The following is a 22500-nucleotide window of genomic DNA, read 5'->3' as shown; positions in this document are numbered from 1 at the left end:
AGGAGATTTGTAGTACATATGCCAAGGGAGGTTAGTTTATACAAACAGTGGCCTACTTCTGAGCTGAGTAACTATCATAAGCAAAGCAACTGTACAAGTGTCTTAACTCGTGTTGCAAACGCGCATTCGATCAGCTTGAGATATGCAGCATATATATAGTATATATATATATATATATATATATAGTGTTTTAATGCTTTGTTACTTTCTCGTATTCCCTTGAAGAGAGAAAAATCGTTTAAATTGTTATTTATTTGGCTATTAATAGATTTGTGTAGAAAACCCTGTCAATGAGACTAGCGCATCCTAATTCACCCAGGATTCACCAGGTCTTTTGTCTTGGAAAATATTTCCCATTCAAAGATATTTAGTGTTGAGCTTTTTACACAGTGTGTTTATCTATGCCGGGGTTTCATCTTCCACTACTAGGGAGTCTAATTCGACCAAGGCGAGGGAGGGAGGGAGGGAGGAGGGGGAGGGAGGGAGAGAGAGAGCTTTTCAAAGGACGCCAGTAATCAGCGACTCTGAGACAGTTGACGCAGCAACAAAGAGCACACGATGTCAAAACAGTAACCCAGATACTCTAAATCCTCCGCATTGGCGTTGGGTTCCTGTCTCTCTCTCTGCGCTGCTAGCCGCCTGCGTGGCCACATATGCTTCTGGCTGCGGTAAGACCTTATTGGCCGGCAGCTAAGCGGTCCTTTACCTTATTGGTCCCCCTCTCGACGGACGGCCCGTGGCACGACACCGTGGCCATGTGGCCAGCAGGTGGCCGCGCTTAAGCCGGAGCGGCTCTGCAAAAAGGGGCCATAAAACCCTAGCCAGCGAGTCTGCCTCCCCAGGAGGCAATGAGCCTAAGTACTCATTGACATGGCTCCAACATCCCTGGCTTCACAGAGAGAGAGAGGGGAGTGGGGGGGGACAGAGAGAGAGAGAGAGAGAGAGAGGGGAGTAGGGGGGGGAGAGAGAGAGGGGGGGGACAGAGAGAGAGAGAGAGAGAGAGAGAGGGGGGGGGAGTAGGGGGGGACAGAGAGAGAGAGAGAGGGGGGAGTAGGGGGGGACAGAGAGAGAGAGAGAGAGAGAGAGAGAGAGGGGAGTAGGGGGGGGACACAGAGAGAGATAGAGAGAGAGATGGGGGGGACGGTGGAGTAGGAGGGGACAGGACACAGAGAGAGAGAGAGGGGGGAGTAGGGGGGACAGAGAGAGAGAGGGAGCGAGAGAGAGAAAAGGGGGCTGGAGGGGGAGAGGGAGAGGGATAAGGAGGGAGGGAGGGAGGGAGGAAGGGAGGAAAGAAAGTATATGGTGGACAAAGACAAAGTTGCAGGGGATGGAGTGAGCGGTGATCTGGGCGGGGTGGAGAGGCTGCCGGTTACCCCTCTGTGTGCTTAGGCCCTTAGATCAACAAGGCTTCATAGTTTCCTATCCAGATTAGCTCTATCATAGTTTCCTATCCAGATTAGCTCTATCATAGTTTCCTATCCAGATTAGCTCTATCATAGTTTCCTATCCAGATTAGCTCTATCATAGTTTCCTATCCAGATTAGCTCTATCATAGTTTCCTATCCAGATTAGCTCTATCGCCAGCAAATATTTGCCATCGTCATGTGTGACATCAATTTGTCTCCGGGCTAAGGATGCATTTCACCCCCCCCTGCCACAGCCGCTCTGCCTGCCTGCCACTGGAAGGTTTTACTGCCGCCGAGGCTGTGTGTGTGTGTGTGTGTGTGTGTGTGTGAGTGAGTGTGTGTGTGTGTGTGTGTGTGTGTGTGTGTGTGTGTGCTCAACAGGTCAGGGGAAATATCATGTCACATTTTTATTACACGGGGAGAAGGGGGTTTGACATTCACAGCCGTAGAGCACTGACGTAAACACACCGGCTCCCCCTGCGTCTTTGGATGTGAACCAACGCGCTGCACGTTTTAATGAGATGGAATACATACGCCATGGACTGTTGTGCCATGACTCATTCCCTCATAACAAAAACATTCTTTTTTATATTTTTTAAGAAATAACCCAAATGGAACAAAATAAAGAATGGAAAAAGAACACGTTATTTTTGGAGCATGACGTTGTTATAATGCGTTGATAGAGCGTTATAACAGTTGTTATATAAGCACGTATGACTGGCTGCATGATAATGTCTTATATATTACCCTAAAGTAACTTCCGGAGAACTAAAGGGTCAGCTGAGTGACGGTAGTTGAACGTGTAGCGTTCCGCTACATGCTAATGTAACCTGCTAACATTGCTAGCGACCGCCGTTTCCCCCTCGATCCATTGATCCGTGCTAAGTGGACGGGAGGTTTTTTGAATGTGTTGGATGTGCGTTCAGTACAGTGCACCTCTGACTCCAGTGTAGCGTAGCATCGTAACCTAGCGTAGCCTAGCCTCACCCTGATTATAGCACCGTGGATGAACAGGACACCAGGGATGAACAGGACACCCTGCGTGGCAGAACATGTGGGTGAAATGTCCTGGTTTGTCAGGTCCCTGACCGGGTACAGCTCGGCTCTCTTCTCTCTGCCACCCATAGAGCTGTGTGATAAAGAGATGGTTTCACACTACCTTGGCGCTCTCGCTCACACACATTCTCTCTCCCTCTCACACTCTCACACTTGCCCACCACACACACACACACACACATACATACAAACACACACACTCAAATAGAGAGAGAGAGAGAGAGAAAGAGAGAGAGAGAGAAACCAACACCACTGGTCAGTGCCCAGTCATTTCCCTCACATTATCAAATTGGCACCGATGAATAATTTGTGGCATCTGGGCAAAGACAAAGAGGGTTGACAGGGGAGGCCACGGATGGCAGGGCGGTGGCCGTGTCAGGGACCTAAGAGTGTGTGTTACACAGAGAGAGAGAGGGGGAGAGAGAGGGAGAGAGAGAGAGAGAGGGAGAGAGAGAGGGAGAGAGAGAGAGAGAGAGATGATTTACGACCACAGCTCAGGTCCCGGGTCGCGCAGCAGCAGCACTCAGGATGGTTTGGCAGCCGTCCTACATAACTAACAGCTAAGCACCGTCTCAACACCACCCCTGGTTTCTTTATCGTTACGTTTTTAAAAAAATGTTATTTATTCTCCTACGAGAGCAAGAGATCCCACAACAGAAAGAATAGCGGCGTACAAAAGGGGGGGGGGGACTCGGTGCGAACACAGTGCAGCCAGCCAGCAGGGAAGGACTACATTTGGAGGAGTTCTCTTTTTTGGGGGAGTTCTTTTGGGGATTGACCGTTGTGAATGCTTTGCATGGCCTCTTAAGGTGGATTGAGTAACCACGGATACCAAGCTGCTATAGCCTCTCTCTCTCTCTCTCTCTCTCTCTATCTCTCTCTTTCTCTGTCTCTCTCTGTGTGTGTCTCTCTCTCTCTCTCGCCCTCTCTCTCTCTCCCTCTCTCTCTCCCTCTCTCCCCCTCTCTCACCCTCTCTCTCTGTGTGTGTCTCTCTCCCTCTCTCCCCCTCTCTCACCCTCTCTCTCTGTGTGTCTCTCTCTCTCTCCCTCTCTCACCCTCTCTCTCTCTCTGTGTGTCTCTCTCTCTCTCTCTCTCTCTCTCTCTCTCTCTCTCTCTCTCTCTCTCTCTCTCTCTCTCTCTCTCTCTCTCTCTCTCTCTCTCGTTTTAATTGACTTTGGCCTGCAGGGGGCCTTGGCCCTTTCAATCCAGCCAAGGAGGGTGGGGGAGGGGAGGAGGAGGGCAGGGAAGGAGGAGGGCGGGGAGGAGGGCGGGGAGGGGAGAAGGGCAGGGGGAGAGGAGAAGGGGGAGGAGAGGGGAGCCTCAGCCAACTGAACTGTGAAGAGAGTCCCCTCTGAAGCTTCACACACTGGTGGTTCCCTCTCCAGACTGGAGCCTCGCTGGTTAGTCTGTTTGTTCTAGCCAAACTCCTTCCAACTTCATTTGTGCCAGCAACTGATCAAACTTTTATTCTGAAAAATGTCAACGTTGTTCAAAATCAATGACACACTCGCTAGTCGACTAAACACATCTTGTTTTGTGAGCCTGCTAACAATGTAAAGTAGTGTTATAGTTAACAGTGGGGATTACTCCATTGCATTGCAATGTTTTGGCTTGACTAGAGAGTGTGTCATTGATGTTCAACAACGTTGAAATGTATTTACATTTTTCGGAATAAAAGTCGGAACAATTTGATTGGTTGCCGACTTGTTCTCAGTTTCACCAGGTGCCGTCACAGTTTGTTGGTGTGATTTCTTTCCACACAGGTTAATATCATGAACCCTGTTGGATTCCTACTATAATATTAGTCCTAAGGCAATGAGAGGAGATGCAGTACCGTATATACAGTATATTATATATTATATTAATGTGTATTTACATATATCTACATAGATGTGTACAAATAGATGTGTACAGCAGGGCTGTCAGATGCATGTGTGTGTGTATGCATATGTGTGTGTGTATGTGTGTGTGTGTGTGTGTGTGTGTGTGTGTGTGTGTGTGTTTCTGTGTGGCGTGTGTGTGTGTTTCTCTGTGTGTGTGTGTGTGTGTGTTTCTGTGTGTGTGTGTGTGTGTGTGTGTGTGTGTTTCTCTCTGTGTGTGTGTGTGTGTGTGTGTGTGTGTGTGTGTGTGTGTGTGTGTGTGCGTATGTGCGTGTGTGTGTGTGTGTGTGTGTGTGTGTGTGTGTGTGGACTGACAGAGCCATGTGGTATGGTGCCAGGTGGGAGTCTTGGGTTGATGGGGGGGAGCAGGTGTCTATGAGATGGAGGGGGAGAGGGAGAAGAGGGGGAAAAGAGAGAAGAGAGGGGGAAGAGAGAGAGAGAGAGGGCCCCACACAAGCTCTGGGCATCTGCCATACCTGCTGCCTCCCCAACATCCCTGCCAGAGTAGAGAGAGAGAGAGAGAGAGGGATGAGGGAGGGTGAGGGAGGGAGGGAGAGAGAGAGGGGGAGAGACATAAAGAGGGAGAGAGAGACAGGGGGGCGGGGGGGGGAGAGAGAGAGAGGGAGAGAGAGAGGGGGAGAGACATAAAGAGGAAGAGAGAGAGAGGGGGGGCGGGGGGGGGGAGAGAGAGCTCCTTATACCTAGGAACCCGCCTCAAACCCTTTGTTTTCATTTAGTTTTCCATCGCCTCGTATCTCCGATTCAGAAGACGTTGTCTAGAAAAAAAAAGAAAAGAGAATGAAAACGTAAGGCCATTTAGTGACGTCTTAACTATCTCCCCCCCTGTCTCTCTCCCTCTCTCCCTCTCCCTATCTCTCCCTCTCTCTCTCTCTCTCTCGCTCTCTCTCTCTCTCTCTCTCTCTCTCGCTGTGCCTCTTAGGAGGGGGAGAAACAGCATTATCATTGGAAAGAGCATTGAACAACTGTCAGGAAGGCCGTTTGTGTCATTTGTCATGTCTCCCCCGGGGGGGCATTGTGACAGGGAGAGGAAGAGAGAGAGGGATGAGGGAGAAAGAGAGATATATAGAGAGAGGAGAGTAAGAGACAGAGAGAGAGAGAGAGAGAGTAAGAGACAGAGAGTGAGAGAGAGAGAGAGAGAGAGAGAGAGAGAGAGAGAGAGAGAGAGGGAGAGAGAGAGAGGAGCCACCCAGCTCGTCCCTATAGATACATTACTGGCCCTCGCTGTAGCTGACCATCAGGATCTGCAGCTAAGCACCAGAATATCAATACAACTCTCTCACACACACACACACAACACACACACACACACACACACGCGTGCTTTTGCTCGCACACACGCACACAGACACACACAATGCACATGCACACACACACAGACACATGCACATGCACACACACACAGACACACACACACACACAGGGGGGTTGGGTGGACACCTCTCCTACCTAGACCCCTGTCACATGAGACCCTCCAGTTGATTCTTTTTGACCGGATGACAGAGAGACTCCCCCCCCCTCAACCAGGACGGGGGTCCGCAGACTGAGGTGGTGATTGTGTGTGGCGCTAAGCGCTGGTCTAATGGTAGGTTAGGAGGGGACCATTCCCCTTTAAGTGGTGGGATGGGAGCTTGTCCCTCTCCCTCTCCCTCTCCCTCTCTCTCTCTCTCTCTCTCTCTCTCTCTCTCCCTCTCCCTCTCTCTTCTTCTCTCTCCCTCCCTCTCCCTCTCTCTCCCTCTTTCTCCCTCTCTCTCTCCCTCTCTCTCCTTCTCTCTCCCTCTCCCTCCCTCTCTCCCCCTCACTCTCCCTCTCTCTCTCTCATTCTCTCTCCCTCTCTCTCCCTCTCCCTCCCTCTCCCTCTCTCTCCCTCTTTCTCCCTCTCTCTCTCCCTCTCTCTCCTTCTCTCTCCCTCTCCCTCCCTCTCTCCCCCTCACTCTCCCTCTCTCTCTCTCTCCTTCTCTCTCCCTCTCTCTCCCTCTCTCTCTCTCTCTCTCTCTCTCTCTCTCTCTCTCTTTCCCTCTCCCTCCCTCTCCCTCTCTCTCTCTTTCCCTCTCCCTCTCTCCTCTCTCTCTCTCTCTGCTAGCTAGATGTGCCCTGTCACTGCTGCCCAGCGTTGCTTTCAATGCTCTCACTCCCGGAAAACAGTCAGACAGACAGACAGATAGACAGGTAGGTAAACAGGCAGACAGGTAGGTGGACAGGCAGACAGGTAGGCAAATAGGCAGACAGGTAGGCGGACAGACATATGGACAGGCCGATGGACAGGCAGACGGACAGGCAGGCAGGCAGACAGGCAGACAGACAGACAGGTAGGTAGACAGGTAGGTAGGTAGACAGGCAGGCAGCACTGCATTAAACAACCTGGAGGCTGTTTGACTGCAATGTGACATGAGGACACAGGGCCTGTGTGTGTGTGTGTGTGTGTGTCATGAGTGCAGCAGGGAGAGGATACAGCAGGGAGAGGATACAGCAGGGATCTCTCTCTCTGTGGCTGGGAGATAAATTGCAGAGACATGTTTATCAACATACGCGAGGTGTGGGGTACCCCCTTGTTGAAATAGAATAATGGGGCCTAATTGAGCAGTAACATGTTGGCTGTTATCCAGGCAGGCCCTCGAATGGAAGTGTCTCAGGGGGTGGGGGGGGGGTGGACGTGTGGGGGGAGCGGGGGCGCCATTTAAACAGCGCAGAATGCGGTGGTCCACTACCGTGCCTTCCTCCCGCCTTTAGTTTTTTTTTGGGTGGGGGCTTTTTTTGCTGTGTCTTCTATCTCTTCTTCAGCGCTTTTGTCCTTTAAAAAAGAGCTGATCAGAGAGTAACGGAGGAGTAGCCTGCTAGGTCAGTCTCCCAGCCTCTCAGCCTCTCTCAGCCTCTCAGCCTCTCAGTCTCATCCCCAGCCCTGCCCCAGTCCTCATCCTCATCCTCATCCCCAGTCTCATCCCCAGTCTCATCCCCAGTCTCATCCTCATCCTCATCCCCAGTCTCATCCTCATCCTCATCCCCAGTCTCATCCTCATCCTCATCCCCAGTCTCATCCTCATCCTCATTCCCAGTCTCATCCTCATCCCCAGTCTCATCCCCAGTCTCATCCCCAGTCTCATCCCCAGTCTCATCCTCATCCCCAGCCCAGGCAGTGATCGATTCCTCTAGAGGAACAGCACAGTCTGTCTCCTGGCACCTGCCTCACCATGAAGAGGGAGGGAGAGAGAAAGAGAGAGAGAGAGTGAGTGAGGGAGAGACAGAGAGAGAGAGAGAGACAGAGAGAGAGAGTGAGAGAGATAGAGAGAGACAGAGAGAGAGAGTGAAAGACAGAGAGAGAGAGAGAGAGAGAGAGTGAAAGACAGAGAGAGAGAGAGAGAGAGAGAGAGAGAGAGAGAGAGAGAGAGTGAGAGAGAGACAGAGAGAGAGTGAGAGGAAAAACCCAGCTGCCTCAGCCTGGGCCTCGTGCTGCTTTCAGAGCAGAGGGGAGGAGGGAGGGATGGATGGATGGAGAGAGGGCGGGAGGGAGGGAGGGAGGGAGGGAGGGAGAGAGACTGCTGGCACCATCTGTACATGTCTTTTGTATTCCAGCCCTCATCTTTACACAGCTAGGCTGGTGTGCTCAGTGTTCAAATGAAAGGAGAGGTTCTTCTGGGGCGAGATGCTCTGCCTTATGTGGGCTGTTTGAGAGGATAAGGTGTGTGTGTGTGTGTGTGTGTTTGTTGATATTATTTTCACATTTGGAAATAGGGCATGGTACTCTGAGGACAGACTCTCACATCCCATTTGTTCTTTTAGTGCGTCTGTGTGTGTGTGTGTGTGTGTGTGTGTGTGTGTGTGTGTGTGTGTGTGTGTGTGTGTGCGTGCGTGTGCGTGCGTGCGTGCGTGCGGCCAAATCTCTAAGTTGCCTTGTTTATGAAGGGAGCCAGACGCTTTTGTTTGTTCCTCCTTCCCATCAGCCCCATTAGCCTGCTGTCCTCTCTCTCTGCCTGCTCTCCCCTCCCTCCACCCCGTCCTCCCTCTCACCCTACCCACCCCTCTCTCTCCCTCCCTCCCTCCCTCTCTCTCTCTCCCTCCTTCCCTCTCACCCCTACCCTCCCTCCTCTCTCTCTCTGTCTCTCTTTTTCCGTCTCTCTCCGTCTTCCTCTCCTCTCGCAAAACACAACAACAGTAGCCCATCCCTCCATCCCTCTCTCTCTCTCTCTCTCTCTCTCTCTCTCTCTCTCTCTCTCTCTCTTTCCTTCCATCTGTCAGTGGAGTAGCTTTTGTTTAGGAGAGTAGAAGAGACCTGTGTGTGGCTGTTGTGTGACAGGGGAACTGTCATACTGACGTGGTCGAGGTTGTTGTGTGGTTTGAGCCTCCCGGCTTGCCGTAGCAGCGGTCTCAGAGCACTCTGTTTCACCCCGGCGCCTCGCTAGAGAAGCGCTGCCTCTCCTGCTGCTGCTGCTGCTGTGAATCATGAGAGGAGGTGGCCGCCCTCCACGCTTTGATTGGAGCCTCACTGACCCTCTTTTTCTGTTTTGTACTGCCCGGGAGGAAAGGGGGGGTGGGTGGGGGGGGAGATAAAGAGAGAGAGAGGGAGAGGAGGAGAGAGGGAGATAAAGAGAGGGGGAGAGGGAGATAAAGAGAGAGAGAGGGAGAGAGAGAGAGAGAGAGGGAGAGAGAGAGGAAGCAAGAGTGTGTGTGTGAGAGAGAGATAAAGAGAGAGACAGAACAGACAAGACAAGACAGAGAAAGACAAGAGAGGGAGAGACGGAGAGAAGAGAGAAAGAGAGGTCTTTTTTTTTTGGGCCACACTGCTAAAGATGCACTGCTGCAGATGAAAAGCATATGATTTGATCAAACACAGTCTGCGCCGGTTACCTAACCAAGCGGTAGGTAGGTAGGTAGGTAGGTTGGCAGGTCCATCCATAGGACCAGAGTGAACCCTAGTGGCCGAAGATGGTAGTTCAACACTCGCTGCTGTTCTGGGGTTGGGTTTTCCCTTCTGTCTCCGGTCGTCTTCATACGTGGGATGTTTATGCATCGCGGCTGCATCGTGTCAGCTGTGCCATTACATTTCAATTTGCTTTTTTTTTAATACTTTTGCTCAGATGCTTCTATTCCTCTTGTTGTTTATGTCTCATCTGCCATTTCTACTGTCTCACAGCCGGCCCTGGGTCAGCGGGAGGTCTGGCTGTGGAGGGCTGCTCTGTCTCTGGAGCTATGCCTCACAGGGTTGTGACAGCACCACTAATAAATACTATCCTCCCTCCCTCCCTCCCTCCCTCTCTCTGTCTCTCTCTCTCTCTGTCTCTCTGTCTCCATTTCTCTCTCCCCTGTCTCTCTCTCTTTGCCTCTCGCTCTCTGTCTCCCTTTCTCCCTCCCTCCCTCCCTTCCTCCCTCCCTCCCTGCCTCTCCTCCTCTCCTCCTCCAGCCCTGCTATCGTCCTGGTGTGAGGAGCTGGGCCGCCTCCTCCTCCTCCGTCACCAGAAGAACAGACAGAACGACCCCCAGGGGAAAGTGCCCATGCAGCCCCCCATGAGCTCCATGAAGCCCACCCTCTCACATGGGTCAGTGTACAGGAGCTCTGTGTGTGTGTGTGCGCGTGCGTGCGCGTGCGTGTGCGTGTGTGTGTGTGTGTGCATGCGTGTGTGTGTGTGTATGAGAGAGGCCCTGGGGCAAGCCCTGCCAGCCCCTTATGAGAAACCTTATTCTTATATCACCCTTATAGATCACTGCCTAGGCACACTACCAGTGTTACTGGCTATAACAGGGTCAAAAGACACCAGAAATACCTCCCAAGGTATCCACATGTCGTTAATAATTACACATAGGAGTACACTAGGACCCAGGTAAACACAGCAGTGGAAAAAGAAAGAATACACCCTGCTCTTTATAACCTATTTGTTTACACCCAGAAAGCGCTAATGTATGTAACTGTAGCACATACACTAGCATCAGCAAATATTAGCAAAGGGGGAATTATGTCAACACGGCGCGTTCTCTCTTGTCTCCACAGCGATGGCTCCTTCTCCTACGACTCGGTTCCCTGGCAACAAAACAGCAACCAGCCGCCAGGCTCCTTATCGGTGGTGACGACGGTCTGGGGCGTGACCAACACCTCACAGAGTCAGGTGAGCTGTCCCCAACACGCCCCTGCGTCACGCAATGCCTCCACCAATGGAGGAGGAGGGAGGAGTACTGTGTGTCTGATTACAACTATCTGATCCCCAACAAGTGTTGACGTCACCTGAGGACATGGAGGTCGTGACCTCATGGACACATTGTTCATTTATGCTTTAACTCACCACTGCCAAATGATTCCAGAACTCTCCACCACCACCTTAAGTGTTGTATGAGGTGTTTACCTAGCAACAGTACTTTGATTGGCTATACAATAGTAGTAGTATAATTTGGGGGAATAAAGTCACCCTTGGCACTCTAGAATGTTGACAATTCGGGCGACTTTATTCACCCTCGGCACTAGATGAGTGAAAGCCAGGACCCTCGTACGGTTCTAATCAAGCACAACAAAACTGAACAAAACAAAACAGCTAAACCATACGTATCTCCAAAGACCTAAATACGCCTAGATTTTCCTTTAGCGACATTGATGGAATACCCCCCTGGTCTCTCTGGTAAAATAAAGGTTAAATTGCATCCAACAAAATACAATCATATACAATCTAATCTAACCTATGATGTGTGTGTGTGTGTGTGTGTGTGTGTGTGTGTGTGTGTGTGTGTGTGCGTGTGCGTGCGTGTGTGTGTGTGTGTATGTGTGTGTGTGTGTGTGTGTGTCTACCAGGTGTTGGGGAACCACATGGCCAACAACAACAACCCCATGAACCCCGGGGGGAACCCCATGGGCTCGGCCATGTCGGGGAACAACCCTGGGATGAACTCCCCCCAGTTCCCGGGGCAACAGCAGCAGTTCCCCTCCAAGGGCAACGGCAACCAGGCCTACATGCAGCAGGGCATGTACGGACGCCCCAACTACCCCGGGGGAGGGGGGGGAGGAGGCTTCGGGGGGAAGTGAGTACTTTAGGTTGAGTAGAATGAATAAAGCTTTTTTTTATAATAACACTGTAAGTTACTGTATAGTGTATACAGTGAATCTTATATATATATTTTTAAAAAAATCTTTACTGTATGTAGACACTAGGAGAGGCTGTTGAAGGTAGAAATCTAGAGCCCATCCTCCTCATTTCTACCTCCGGTCAGCCCAGTTGAGTCTGTGAACGTCTGTTACTGACCAGCCGTGTCTCTGCCCTGCCTCCTAGTTACCCCGGGGGTCCTAACTCCGGGCCCGGCGGTATGGGGATGCCTCCTCACTCCCGGAACCCCAACGACTTCACCCAACCAGCCGCCGCAGCGGCCGCCGCTGCTGTCGCCGCCGCCGCCGCCACGGCAACGGCCACGGCAACAGCCACCGTGGCCGCCCTCCAGCAGGACACGCAGAACAAGGACATGAACCAATACGGACCGGTACGAGTAAGGCCCATAGAACCTCTACCACTTATCTGTTTGTTTATTTGTTTGTTTATCTATTTTATTTGTAAAGGGACAATGTATATTAATGAACATTAAAACATTTAAATACGGCAGATTTAGCTAGAAGGCTAATTTTCATCCACAGTCCCTCGCCAGTTATAAAAAGGCTTCCTCAAAAGATAAAATAACATCACACAGTAAAAGCGTACATAGCAAACTTAATACTCTACATGAAATTAATAAGTCATCAAATACAATACAGGTCATGATACCTGTCAATACTTATCTGCTGTAAACACACTGGAATCATACTGTTTCTGTGTGTTTTAGTGTGTCAATATGTGACGTACAACATAGATGCTAGGAACAACACAAATAGAGTAGTAATTACACCCAACACAGCATACAGCACATGGGGTCATCCCTATGTTCCCACAGCCCTATGTTCCCACATTTTTTGTGTGTGTGTGTTTTTTTTTCTTCCCCATCAAAATTAGGCCCTATGTTCCCACATTTCGAGGTAATCATACTGTAAAGGCAGGAATCTCTGTAGGGATAAGTTTAGGGTTAGGGTTAATGTTAGGGTTAAGGTTAGGGTTAAACTGAGGAAACATAGGGCTGTGGGAACATATGGCCCTTTTCCATTGACCAGACTGGTGCGGCATTTGTATCCTACCCGTACCGTACTTTCAGAAACGCTTCTCCATTATACACAACAGACCTGGAGCGAGCCGGGACAGTAGGAGGGGTTAAGTGTCATAAGAGCACTTCACTTTAATAAGTGCCACTATACAGCCTCTCCTAGTATAGACACGCTCCCCAGTACATACACTACCGTACTAGCTAGCATAGAAACTTCCCTAGCTAGCACACATACAAACTTGACATACTATCTAGCATACATACTTTACATACGAGCTAGCATGCTAGCATACATACTAGCTTTGCTGATGCTTTGGACCTTCCCTTTCGTGTTGCAGATGAGTTCCTCTTTCCAGATGGGACCAAACCAGGCGTACGCAAACAGCCAGTTCATGAACCAGCCTGGCCCGCGCGGCCCTCCGTCCATGCCCGGGAACATGGGTGGAGGCATGAACAACCCCAACATGAGCCCCATGGGCATGAACCAGCCGCGGGGCCAGGGGATGGGGCCCTTCGGGGGCCACGGCCAGAGGATGCCCCAGCAAGGCTACCCAGGACCCAGGCCTCAGGGCATGGGCATGCAGGGCATGAAGAGACCCTACCCTGGAGAGGTGAGGGGAGCCCAGGCCTACATCAGCCACACTCACTACAGTAGTGGTGGATGAATGAGATATGTGTTGTCTTAACCTGCCTTTATTGGCCTTCAATAGAGTATTGGTTTATATAAATTCAAGGTTTGTGTGTGTGCAGTGTGTGTGTGTGTGTGTGTGTGTGTGTGTGTGTGTGTGCGTGTGTGTTTCTTTAACTGAATCATTTAGTATACTTTAATCAATGTACCAATGAGTTATTGTCTTACTTTCAAAGAAAACATGATTGAATGGGAGAATGTAATATCAAAGTGACTTAATTATCTTCTTTTGACAAATGTCCTTGATGCTTGTCACCCCGTGCAGCCTGCCTATGGGGGGCAACAGTATGGACCAAACAGCCAGTTCCCTAACCAGCAGGGGCAGTACCCCACCTCCAACCCCTCCAGGCCCCTCCCCTCGCCCAACTACTCAGGACAGAGGATGCCTGGCCAGCAGGTCCAGGGCCAGTACCCCCCTCCCTCTGGAGGCATGGGACAGTACTACAAGGTAAGCACCTAGGACCACACACACACACACACACACTCAAACACAATTTAGATCCTGTGCATATGATCAATACACTTGAGGGACACACACACACACCTCCGCACAACACACACACAGACACACAGACGCACACACACACACACACATGTTGTATCACCATGAGTATGTTGGATCATGTAATGCAGAACCATCATTCCCATTTTGGTTTCTCTTTTTCCAGCAAGAGCCGTTCAACGGCCAAAATCAGAACTTTTCTGGGAGCGGATACCAATACAGCCAAGGCAATATGAACGGGGTACGTCTGACTATCTGACACATGTTGGGATTTATACGTTGTGATCTTTTGTCTGTGTGCACAGCATCATACTTGAAATGAAACATAACATTTTCACTTTATGAATCTGGCATACAATATGATGATGATGATGGAGATGATGATGATGATGATGATGATCATCTAATCAATCTAATCAATCTAATCAATTCTCTATGCTTGTGATCCGTCCTGCAGCCCCCCCGGCCGGTGGGCAGCTACCCTCACTCCCCGGTGCCAGGCAACCCGACCCCGCCCATGACCCCAGGAAGTAGTATCCCTCCGTACCTGTCACCCAACCAGGACGTCAAGCCCCCGTTCCCTCCAGACATCAAACCAAATATCACCGCTCTTCCTCCTCCTCCAGGTAGGCGGTACTGTGTGTGTGTGTGTGTGTGTGTGTGTGTGTGTGTGTGTGTGTATGTGTATGTGTGTGTGTGGGTGGGTGATTGGGTGTGTGTGTGTGTGCATGTACGTGTGCGTGTGCATGTGCGTGTGTGTGTGTGTGTGTGTGTGTGTGTATGTGTGTACGTGCAGGCAGGTGTGTGTGTGTGTGTGTGTGTGTGTGTGTGTGTGTGTGTGTGTGTACGTGCAGCCAGGTGTGTGTGTGTGTCTGTGTGTGTGTGTGTGTGTGTGTGTGTGTGTGTGTACGTGCAGGCAGGTGTGTGTGTGTGTCTGTGTGTGTGTGTGTGTGTGTCTGTGTGTGTCTGTGTGTGTGTGTGTGTGTGTGTGTGTGTGTGTGTGTGTGTGTGTGTACATGCAGGCAGGTGTGTGTGTGTGTGTGTGTGTGTGTCTAGACTGTGTTGTATGCTGTTCTCCCCCGCTGGGTTTCACACCAGGGGGATTGTAAACAGTCCCTGTGCCTAAAGCTAATATGAACCATGTCAGCTGATCTCACACAGCTCTGGGGAGGCAGCGTTGAAACACCAGGGTTGTTTCCTGTCACAACCCAACGTGTGTTTGTTGTTGTTGCTCTCATGAGCATAAGCCTGACTCTGAGGTCTAACCCTATCACCTCCTCTCCTCCTCTCCTCCTCCCTTCCTCTCCTCCTCCTCCTCCTCCTCTTCTCCTCTTCTCCCTCTCCTCTCTTCCTCCTCCTCCTCTCCTCCCCCTCCATCCTCTCCATCTCCTCTCCTCCTGCTCCTCTCCATCTCCTCTCCTCTCCCCCTCCTCCCCCATCTCATCCTCTCCTCTCCTCTCCCCCTCCTCCCCCATCTCATCCTCTCCTCTCCTCTCCCCCTCCTCCTCCATCTCATCCTCTCCTCCCCTCCACCCCTCCTCCTCCTACCCTCCTCCCCCTCCTTCTCTCCTCCCCTCCACCCCTCCTCCTCCTCCATCTCCTCCCCTCCATCTCCATCCCCTCCTCCTCCATCTCCTCCCCTCCATCTCCATCCCCTCCTCCTCCATCTCCATCCCCTCCTCCTCCATCTCCTCCCCTCCATCTCCATCCCCTCCTCCTCCATCTCCTCCCCCTCCTTCTCTCCTTCTCTCCTCCCCCAGCCAACCCTAATGAGGAGCTGCGTCTGACGTTCCCGGTGCGTGACGGGGTGGTCCTGGAGCCCTTCAGGCTGGAGCACAACCTGGCCGTCAGCAACCACGTCTTCCACCTCCGCCCCTCCGTACACCAGACCCTCATGTGGAGGTGAGAGAGGCGCCCCCCTGAGGCTCCACCTGGTCATTACAGCACATGATACAGTACCTCACCTATCTCACTACCAGGGGTCCCAGTCTATTATACATTGACAGGACTTAAATCATTTAGTGCCCGAGGAAGGTGAATAAAGTCGCCCCAACTGTCGACGTCCTAGAGTGCCACGGGTGACTTTGGCTGCGTTCCTAAATTCGCTCTGAGAGCGCCGGAGCGCACCCTGGGTTCAACGTCATAAAGGGACCAAGTTATTTGATCAAACAAGAGGCGTTCCATGAGTGCTGATCAAGATTTCCAGAGCGTATTTTACGAACGCATCCTTTATTCACCAGAAATGCATACATTTATGATACATTTTTGTAGCCAATCCAAATTCTGTTGTTAGGTAAATAAAACGCTTGGCACTCTAGGTGTTGAGTGTTCCGGAACTTTCTGGGCAGTTAGTGAGTTAACAGAGAGATTTTATCTCAATGAAGTCTAACCTGGAGAAATAAAAGTGAAATAAAACATAAAAGTTGAGTTCCTGTGTTTTTGCCGCCCCCTGCAGGTCAGACTTGGAGCTGCAGTTTAAGTGCTACCACCACGAGGACCGGCAGATGAACACCAACTGGCCGGCGTCGGTGCAGGTCAGCGTCAACGCCACGCCCCTCACCATCGAGCGCGGCGACAACAAGACGTCCCACAAACCCCTGCACCTGAAACAGGTGTGCCAGCCGGGGAGGAACACCATCCAGATCACCGTCACCGCCTGCTGCTGTGTGAGTACACACACACACACACGCTCACACACACACACACACACGCACACACACACACACACACACACACACACACACGCTCACACACACACGCTCACACACACACACACACGCTCACACACACACACACACACGCTCACACACACACACACACACACACGCACACACACACACACACACACGCTCACACACACACACGCACACACACACGCTCACACACACACACACACACACGCTCACACACACACACACACACACACGCACACACACACACACACACACGCACACACACACACACACACACACACGCTCACACACACACACACACACACACACACACACGCACACACACACAGACGCACACACGCACACACGCTCACACACACACACACACACACACACACGCACACACACACACACGCTCACACACACACACACACACGCACACACACACAGACGCTTTACAAAGTGAAAAGACAGGTCGAATTCTGTAGTAGGAAATAATATAAATTAATAAAGATGATGATGATGGTGATGGTGATGATGGTGATGGTGATGATGATTATGATGATGATGATGATGGTGATGATGATGATGATGATGATGAAGGTGGTCCTCCTCCGCAGTCTCACCTGTTCGTGCTCCAGCTGGTCCACCGGCCGTCCGTGCGCTCCGTCCTGCAGGGCCTGCTGAAGAAGAGGCTGCTGCCCGCTGAGCACTGCATCACCAAAGGTACCCCTCCCTCCATCATCCCTCCATCATCCCCCTCTCCCTACCCCTCCCTCCATCATCCCCCTCTCCCTACCCCTCCCTCCATCATCCCTCCATCATCCCCCTCTCCCTACCCCTCCCTCCATCATCCCTCCATCATCCCCCTCTCCCTACCCCTCCCTCCATCATCCCTCCATCATCCCCCTCTCCCTACCCCTCCCTCCATCATCCCTCCCTCATCCCCCTCTCCTTACCCCTCCCTCCCTCACCCCCCTCTCCCTACCCCTCCCTCCCTCATCCCCCTCTCCCTACCTCTCCCTCCCTCACCCCCCTCTCCCTACCCCTCCCTCCCTCATCCCCCTCTCCCTACCCCTCCCTCCCTCATCCCCCTCTCCCTACCCCTCCCTCCCTCACCCCCCTCTCCCTACCCCTGCCTCCCTCATCCCCCTCTCCCTACCCCTCCCTCCCTCATCCCCCTCTCCCTACCCCTCCCTCCCTCACCCCCCTCTCCCTACCCCTCCCTCCCTCATCCCCCTCTCCCTACCCCTCCCTCCCTCACCCCCCTCTCCCTACCCCTCCCTCACCCCCCTCTCCCTACCCCTCCCTCCCTCATCCCCCTCTCCCTACCCCTCCCTCCCTCACCCCCCTCTCCCTACCCCTCCCTCCCTCATCCCCCTCTCCCTACCCCTCCCTCATCCCCCTCTCCCTACCCCTCCCTCATCCCCCTCTCCCTACCCCTCCCTCCCTCACCCCCCTCTCCCTACCCCTCCCTCCATCATCCCCCTCTCCCTACCCCTCCCTCCATCACCCCCCTCTCCCTACCCCTCCCTCCCTCATCCCCCTCTCCCTACCCCTCCCTCCCTCACCCCCCTCTCCCTACCCCTCCCTCCATCATCCCCCTCTCCCTACCCCTCCCTCCCTCATCCCCCTCTCCCTACCCCTCCCTCCCTCATCCCCCTCTCCCTACCCCTGCACTTGTGATGATGAGCCGACCCCTCTTTGGTCCATAGTAATCACCCACTCTCCCTCCCTTCCCCCATCCCCCTCTCTCTCTCTCACTCTCTCCCTCCAGTCAAGAGGAACTTCAGTAGCGTGGTGGCGTCGTCGGGGAACACCACTCTGAACGGGGAGGACGGCGTGGAGCAGACGGCCATCAAGGTCTCCCTCAAGTGTCCAATCACCTTCCGGCGGATCCAGCTTCCAGCGAGAGGCCATGACTGCAAACACGTCCAGGCAAGTACTCCTGGGGGCGGCCCTCCTCGGTCCTGTTTGGTCTGAGGCCTCCCAAGTACTGGGCCTTGTTGAATTGACGGTACCCGTGCAGTATACTTTATGATACTAATGACTGTTTGTGTTTGTGTGCTTTCTGCAGTGCTTTGACTTGGAGTCGTATTTACAACTGAACTGTGAGCGGGGAACGTGGCGATGTCCAGTATGCAAGTAAGTACCTTCAGGTCTTTTTGGGGGTTTTGGATATGGAGACAGACAGGATAGGATAAGGGTATGTCAGCAGGGCGTGGGCTGTATTCTAACCCATGCCGACAGAGGCATCTGTGTGCTCGGTAGGCCGTGGAGCTAGACCGTTTTAACCACCGCAGGACGCTAGCTTCAGGGCTGAGGAGTTATGGCAGGCAGATATTCAACAGGCTCTTACTTCCTGTGTCTCCTCGTCATTAACCCTGACTCTACTACCTCTTGCACACACTGTATTTTTGCACATTACACATACTTCTTTGATATAGCCTCTGTTATACATCTGTACATTACATCTAAACTACCGTACTTGCCATACTGTACCCTATCACTATCATTGTCGTGTTTTTTATATCATGTTTTTATATCACTATTTGCACTTCTGGTTGGATGCTAAACTGCATTTCGTTGTCTGGTATTTGTACCCTGCAATGACAATAAAGTATCTAATCTAAGTAGCTAATCTAATCTAACCTCTTGTCTCTCCTCAGTAAAACAGCATTATTAGAAGGGCTGGAAGTCGACCAGTACATGTGGGGAGTCTTGAACGCCATTCAAAAGTAAGTCCTAGAAATCAATCAATCATAATAACAATAACAATAATACAATCATATAATATTCCTCAAAAACATCTACACCTATGACCACGGATGGTATCACCTCACCTCTAAGAGATGTTCGTTTGTTGAACAGAAAAAGAATATCAATTCTTTTTTCATCTCCGACCTTTGTGAACTGAAATCCAACCTGTGAATATTGCTTTATCAGACCTTGACATGACATCCTATGACAGTTGTCAATTTGTCTCAATGGCGTGATTGAAACTGACTAATAAAAAATCAGACCCCCCCCTCCATCTCTAATAAATAAAATACAATCATAATCTAATCTAATCTAATCTAATCTAATCTAATCTAATCTAATCTAATCTTCAGCTCGGAGTTTGAGGAGGTCACCATCGACCCATCGTGTAGTTGGCGGCCGGTGGCCATCAAGTCCGACATCCACATCAAGGAGGACCCGGACGGACCCCTGGCCAAGCGCTTCAAGACCATGAGCCCCAGCCAGATGATCATGCCCAACGTGATGGAGATGATCGCCCAGCTCGGCCCGGGACCCTCGCCCTACCCCCCTCAACAGGGGGGCAACAACGGAGAATACGGCAGCCAAGGTACCAGGAAACAAACAAACTCCAGACAATGTCTTTATCGATCTGAAAAAAAACACACGATTCAAACTACGATTCCATACCCCCTACTGTCTCATCATCATACTACCTCATGTTGAAAAATCGATCAGATAAAAGATTGTGTGAGTGATTGGATTGTTTTGGTTGTGTGTCCTAGGCAACAGTTACCAGGGGCACGGGAACTTTGACTTCCCCCACGGGAACCCGGGTGGCACGTCCATGAATGACTTCATGCATGGACCCCAGCTGTCCCACCCGCCAGACATGCCCAACAGCCTCATGGCCCAGGAAAAGCCCCTCTCGCACAGCATGCCGGACTCAGTGAGTAGCTTCTCCTCCAGTCACCCTTGTACTAATAGGCATCAACAATTTGTTGAAACAATAATAACACAGCGTTGACATTTATTGTAAAAGTATTGTTTGGTTGTCTCTAAATGTATCAGCTCGAGATAGCATGACAGCTGATGTAAAGGACCAGGGGGGGGTATTCCATCAACGTTGCTAAAGGAAAATCCAGGCTTATTTTGATAAGTCTCGCGAGAGTTCTCAAAATAAGCCTGGGTTTTTATAAGTCTCACGGGATTGATCAAAATAAGCCTGGATTGGCGGTGGCGTAGCGGTCTAATCACTAGCCACTAGTGCAAGCTGCCCACCGGGGACTGGGATCGAATCCCGGTCTCGCCAGACCCGGATATGGCCGGGGCACACACAGGGAGCGGCATATTGAGCGGCCGCTCCAGAGGGCGGTATAGGACTATTTCCGGACAAGGATCCGTCGCGCAACAGCGCCCCCGGGGTGCCGGAATAACGGTGCTGGGCTCGAGGAGCCAGTCAGCTAGTCTGCCTGGCGATCTCCTCTGGGGCTGCCGGCCACGGGGTCGTGCGGCGGATCCTACGCAATAGGCAGGGGATAATTGGATGCTAGGTTGGGTTCAATTGGATACCAAATTGGGTGAAAAAGGGATAAAATCTGAAAAAAAAAAAAAAAAAATCCTGGATTGTCCTTTAGTGACGTTGATGGAATAACACCCAGGAGAACAGGTAGAATTCCACTGTAAGTGGCCCACTTTTAACCTCACTGTCTCTCTCTCCCTCTCCCTCCCTCCCTCTCTCTCTCTCTCTCTCTCTCTCCCTCCCTCTTTTCCTCCCTCTCTCTCTCCCTCTCTCTCTCTCTCTCTCCCTCCCTCTTTTCCTCCCTCTCTCTCTCCCTCTCTCTCTCTCTCCCTCCCTCCCTCTCCCTCCCTCCCTCTCTCTCCCTCCCTCCCTCTCTCTCCCTCCCTCCCTCTCTCTCTCTCTCTCCCTCCTCCTCCTCTGGTAGATACCTCACCCTGCCAGCACTGATCAGTCCCACGGCTCCCTGCAGCAGAGCTTACACGGCCACCCTCACCCCGGCAGCCAATCAGGGCATCCACTGCATCACAGCGGGCCTACCCAGCCCTCACGACAGGCCCCGCCCCCGCAGCAGCCTGGCCCTAACAACCATCCCCACGGAGACCTGACCTTCAACCCCTCCAACACTTTAGAGGGTCAGGGCGGGGGGCAGGTCGCCCCAGATATGCCCGAGCCTTCCTTGGATGTAAGTGGGACAAACATAATAATAATCATCATCATAATCATAATAATCATCATAATAATCATAACATTAATAATAATGCATTTATTTTCCATTCCATGGAGATAACAACAATAGACAGATACATAGATAAATAAAGAGTAAACCAAAAGTAAAAACTACAATACAAACATGGGGATACTATGGAGTGTGTACAGTAGGCTGTGTCATTCACTGCTTCAATATCAGATGTCTAATAACAAGGTCATAGATGTGTACAGTACAATAAGACCACCTAACAGACAGATAGATATCTAACCCCTCTCTCTCTCCTATCTTCCTCTCCCCAGCTCCTTCCAGAACTCGCGAACCCCGATGAGCTGTTGTCCTACCTTGACCCCCCAGACCTCCCAAGCAATAGCAACGATGACCTTCTCTCGCTCTTCGAAAACAACTGATTCCGATCAGACAGACAAACACACACACACACACACACACACACACACACAGACACACACGCACACACACACACACAGAAAAAAAAACTATGATTATTGGACTACCTGGAGTTGACCCATGACCTGGGACAGTCACTCACTACTTGACAAACACAAAGATGCACTCCCTCACACTTCTTCCTCTTGTACAGTTGTCATCCTCCAGCGCAGATCGACTCGACTGACTGAACCATGTTTTCAAAACTCAAAAAGACACGACGGTGGTGGCGCCTGTCGTTCCCCTGCGCCCCCCTGTGGCGATACCCTAGAACTGTGCAGCTATACTCAGTTGATTTTGTGTGTCACACACACACACACACAAAAACACAAAAACACACACGTGTTTGTGTGCACATTAGGAAAAAAGTGTTGTAGCATTTTTTTATTCATACTTCGTTTCCTTTTTTGAGAGAAGAAAAGGAACTCATTCTATAAAAGCAAAAGAAAAACATTTTTGAAGAAAAACAACCTCAAGAAAACAAAAGAAAAACAACCCCCATGCCCTATCTGGCCAGTGTGTGTGTTAATATCCACGTTGTTATTCCAACCTACGACGCCACCCCCTTCCTAACGCCATGAACGCCTCCTTCCAGACTAGCTATGGACCGTCTGTTTGTCTGTCTGTCTGTCTGCCGCGCACCGTTTAAAAGCACAAGAGATTATGGCAATGCAAAAAAAAACAAAAAACAAAGACATCTCAAAGGGAAGAAAACCAAGTGACACAATCAACAGGAGAAGGATTCCGCTTGACTGCTCTCACTACCA

At 51.3% G+C, this 22500-nt stretch overlaps 1 protein-coding gene across 1 annotated transcript in view; it reads left to right on the top strand.

The window, feature by feature from the left end:
- The window catches only part of LOC308167699 (zinc finger MIZ domain-containing protein 1-like), a gene marked incomplete at its 3' end in the record, with an annotated part of 41832 nt that extends 20136 nt beyond the window's left edge, over nt 1-21696 (top strand). Inside the window, exons 4-21 of the mRNA XM_080542162.1 lie at nt 9756-9891; nt 10341-10455; nt 11130-11356; nt 11605-11809; nt 12796-13068; nt 13411-13593; nt 13814-13888; nt 14105-14273; nt 15408-15549; nt 16103-16313; nt 16940-17045; nt 18097-18257; nt 18397-18464; nt 18989-19057; nt 19433-19668; nt 19844-20007; nt 21005-21262; nt 21589-21696. Coding sequence (XP_080398288.1) covers nt 9756-9891; nt 10341-10455; nt 11130-11356; nt 11605-11809; nt 12796-13068; nt 13411-13593; nt 13814-13888; nt 14105-14273; nt 15408-15549; nt 16103-16313; nt 16940-17045; nt 18097-18257; nt 18397-18464; nt 18989-19057; nt 19433-19668; nt 19844-20007; nt 21005-21262; nt 21589-21696 — 2906 coding nt within the window. The remainder of the gene's footprint in view (nt 1-9755; nt 9892-10340; nt 10456-11129; nt 11357-11604; nt 11810-12795; nt 13069-13410; nt 13594-13813; nt 13889-14104; nt 14274-15407; nt 15550-16102; nt 16314-16939; nt 17046-18096; nt 18258-18396; nt 18465-18988; nt 19058-19432; nt 19669-19843; nt 20008-21004; nt 21263-21588) is intronic.
- Nucleotides 21697-22500: the final 804 nt, after the last annotated feature.

Source organism: Nansenia antarctica, assembly GCF_963989245.1.
Source record: "Nansenia antarctica genome assembly, chromosome: 11".
NCBI classification, from domain to species: domain Eukaryota; kingdom Metazoa; phylum Chordata; class Actinopteri; order Argentiniformes; family Microstomatidae; genus Nansenia; species Nansenia antarctica.
The sequence above is the reverse complement of the archived record's forward strand: the minus strand, read 5'-3'. Positions and strand labels throughout refer to the sequence as shown.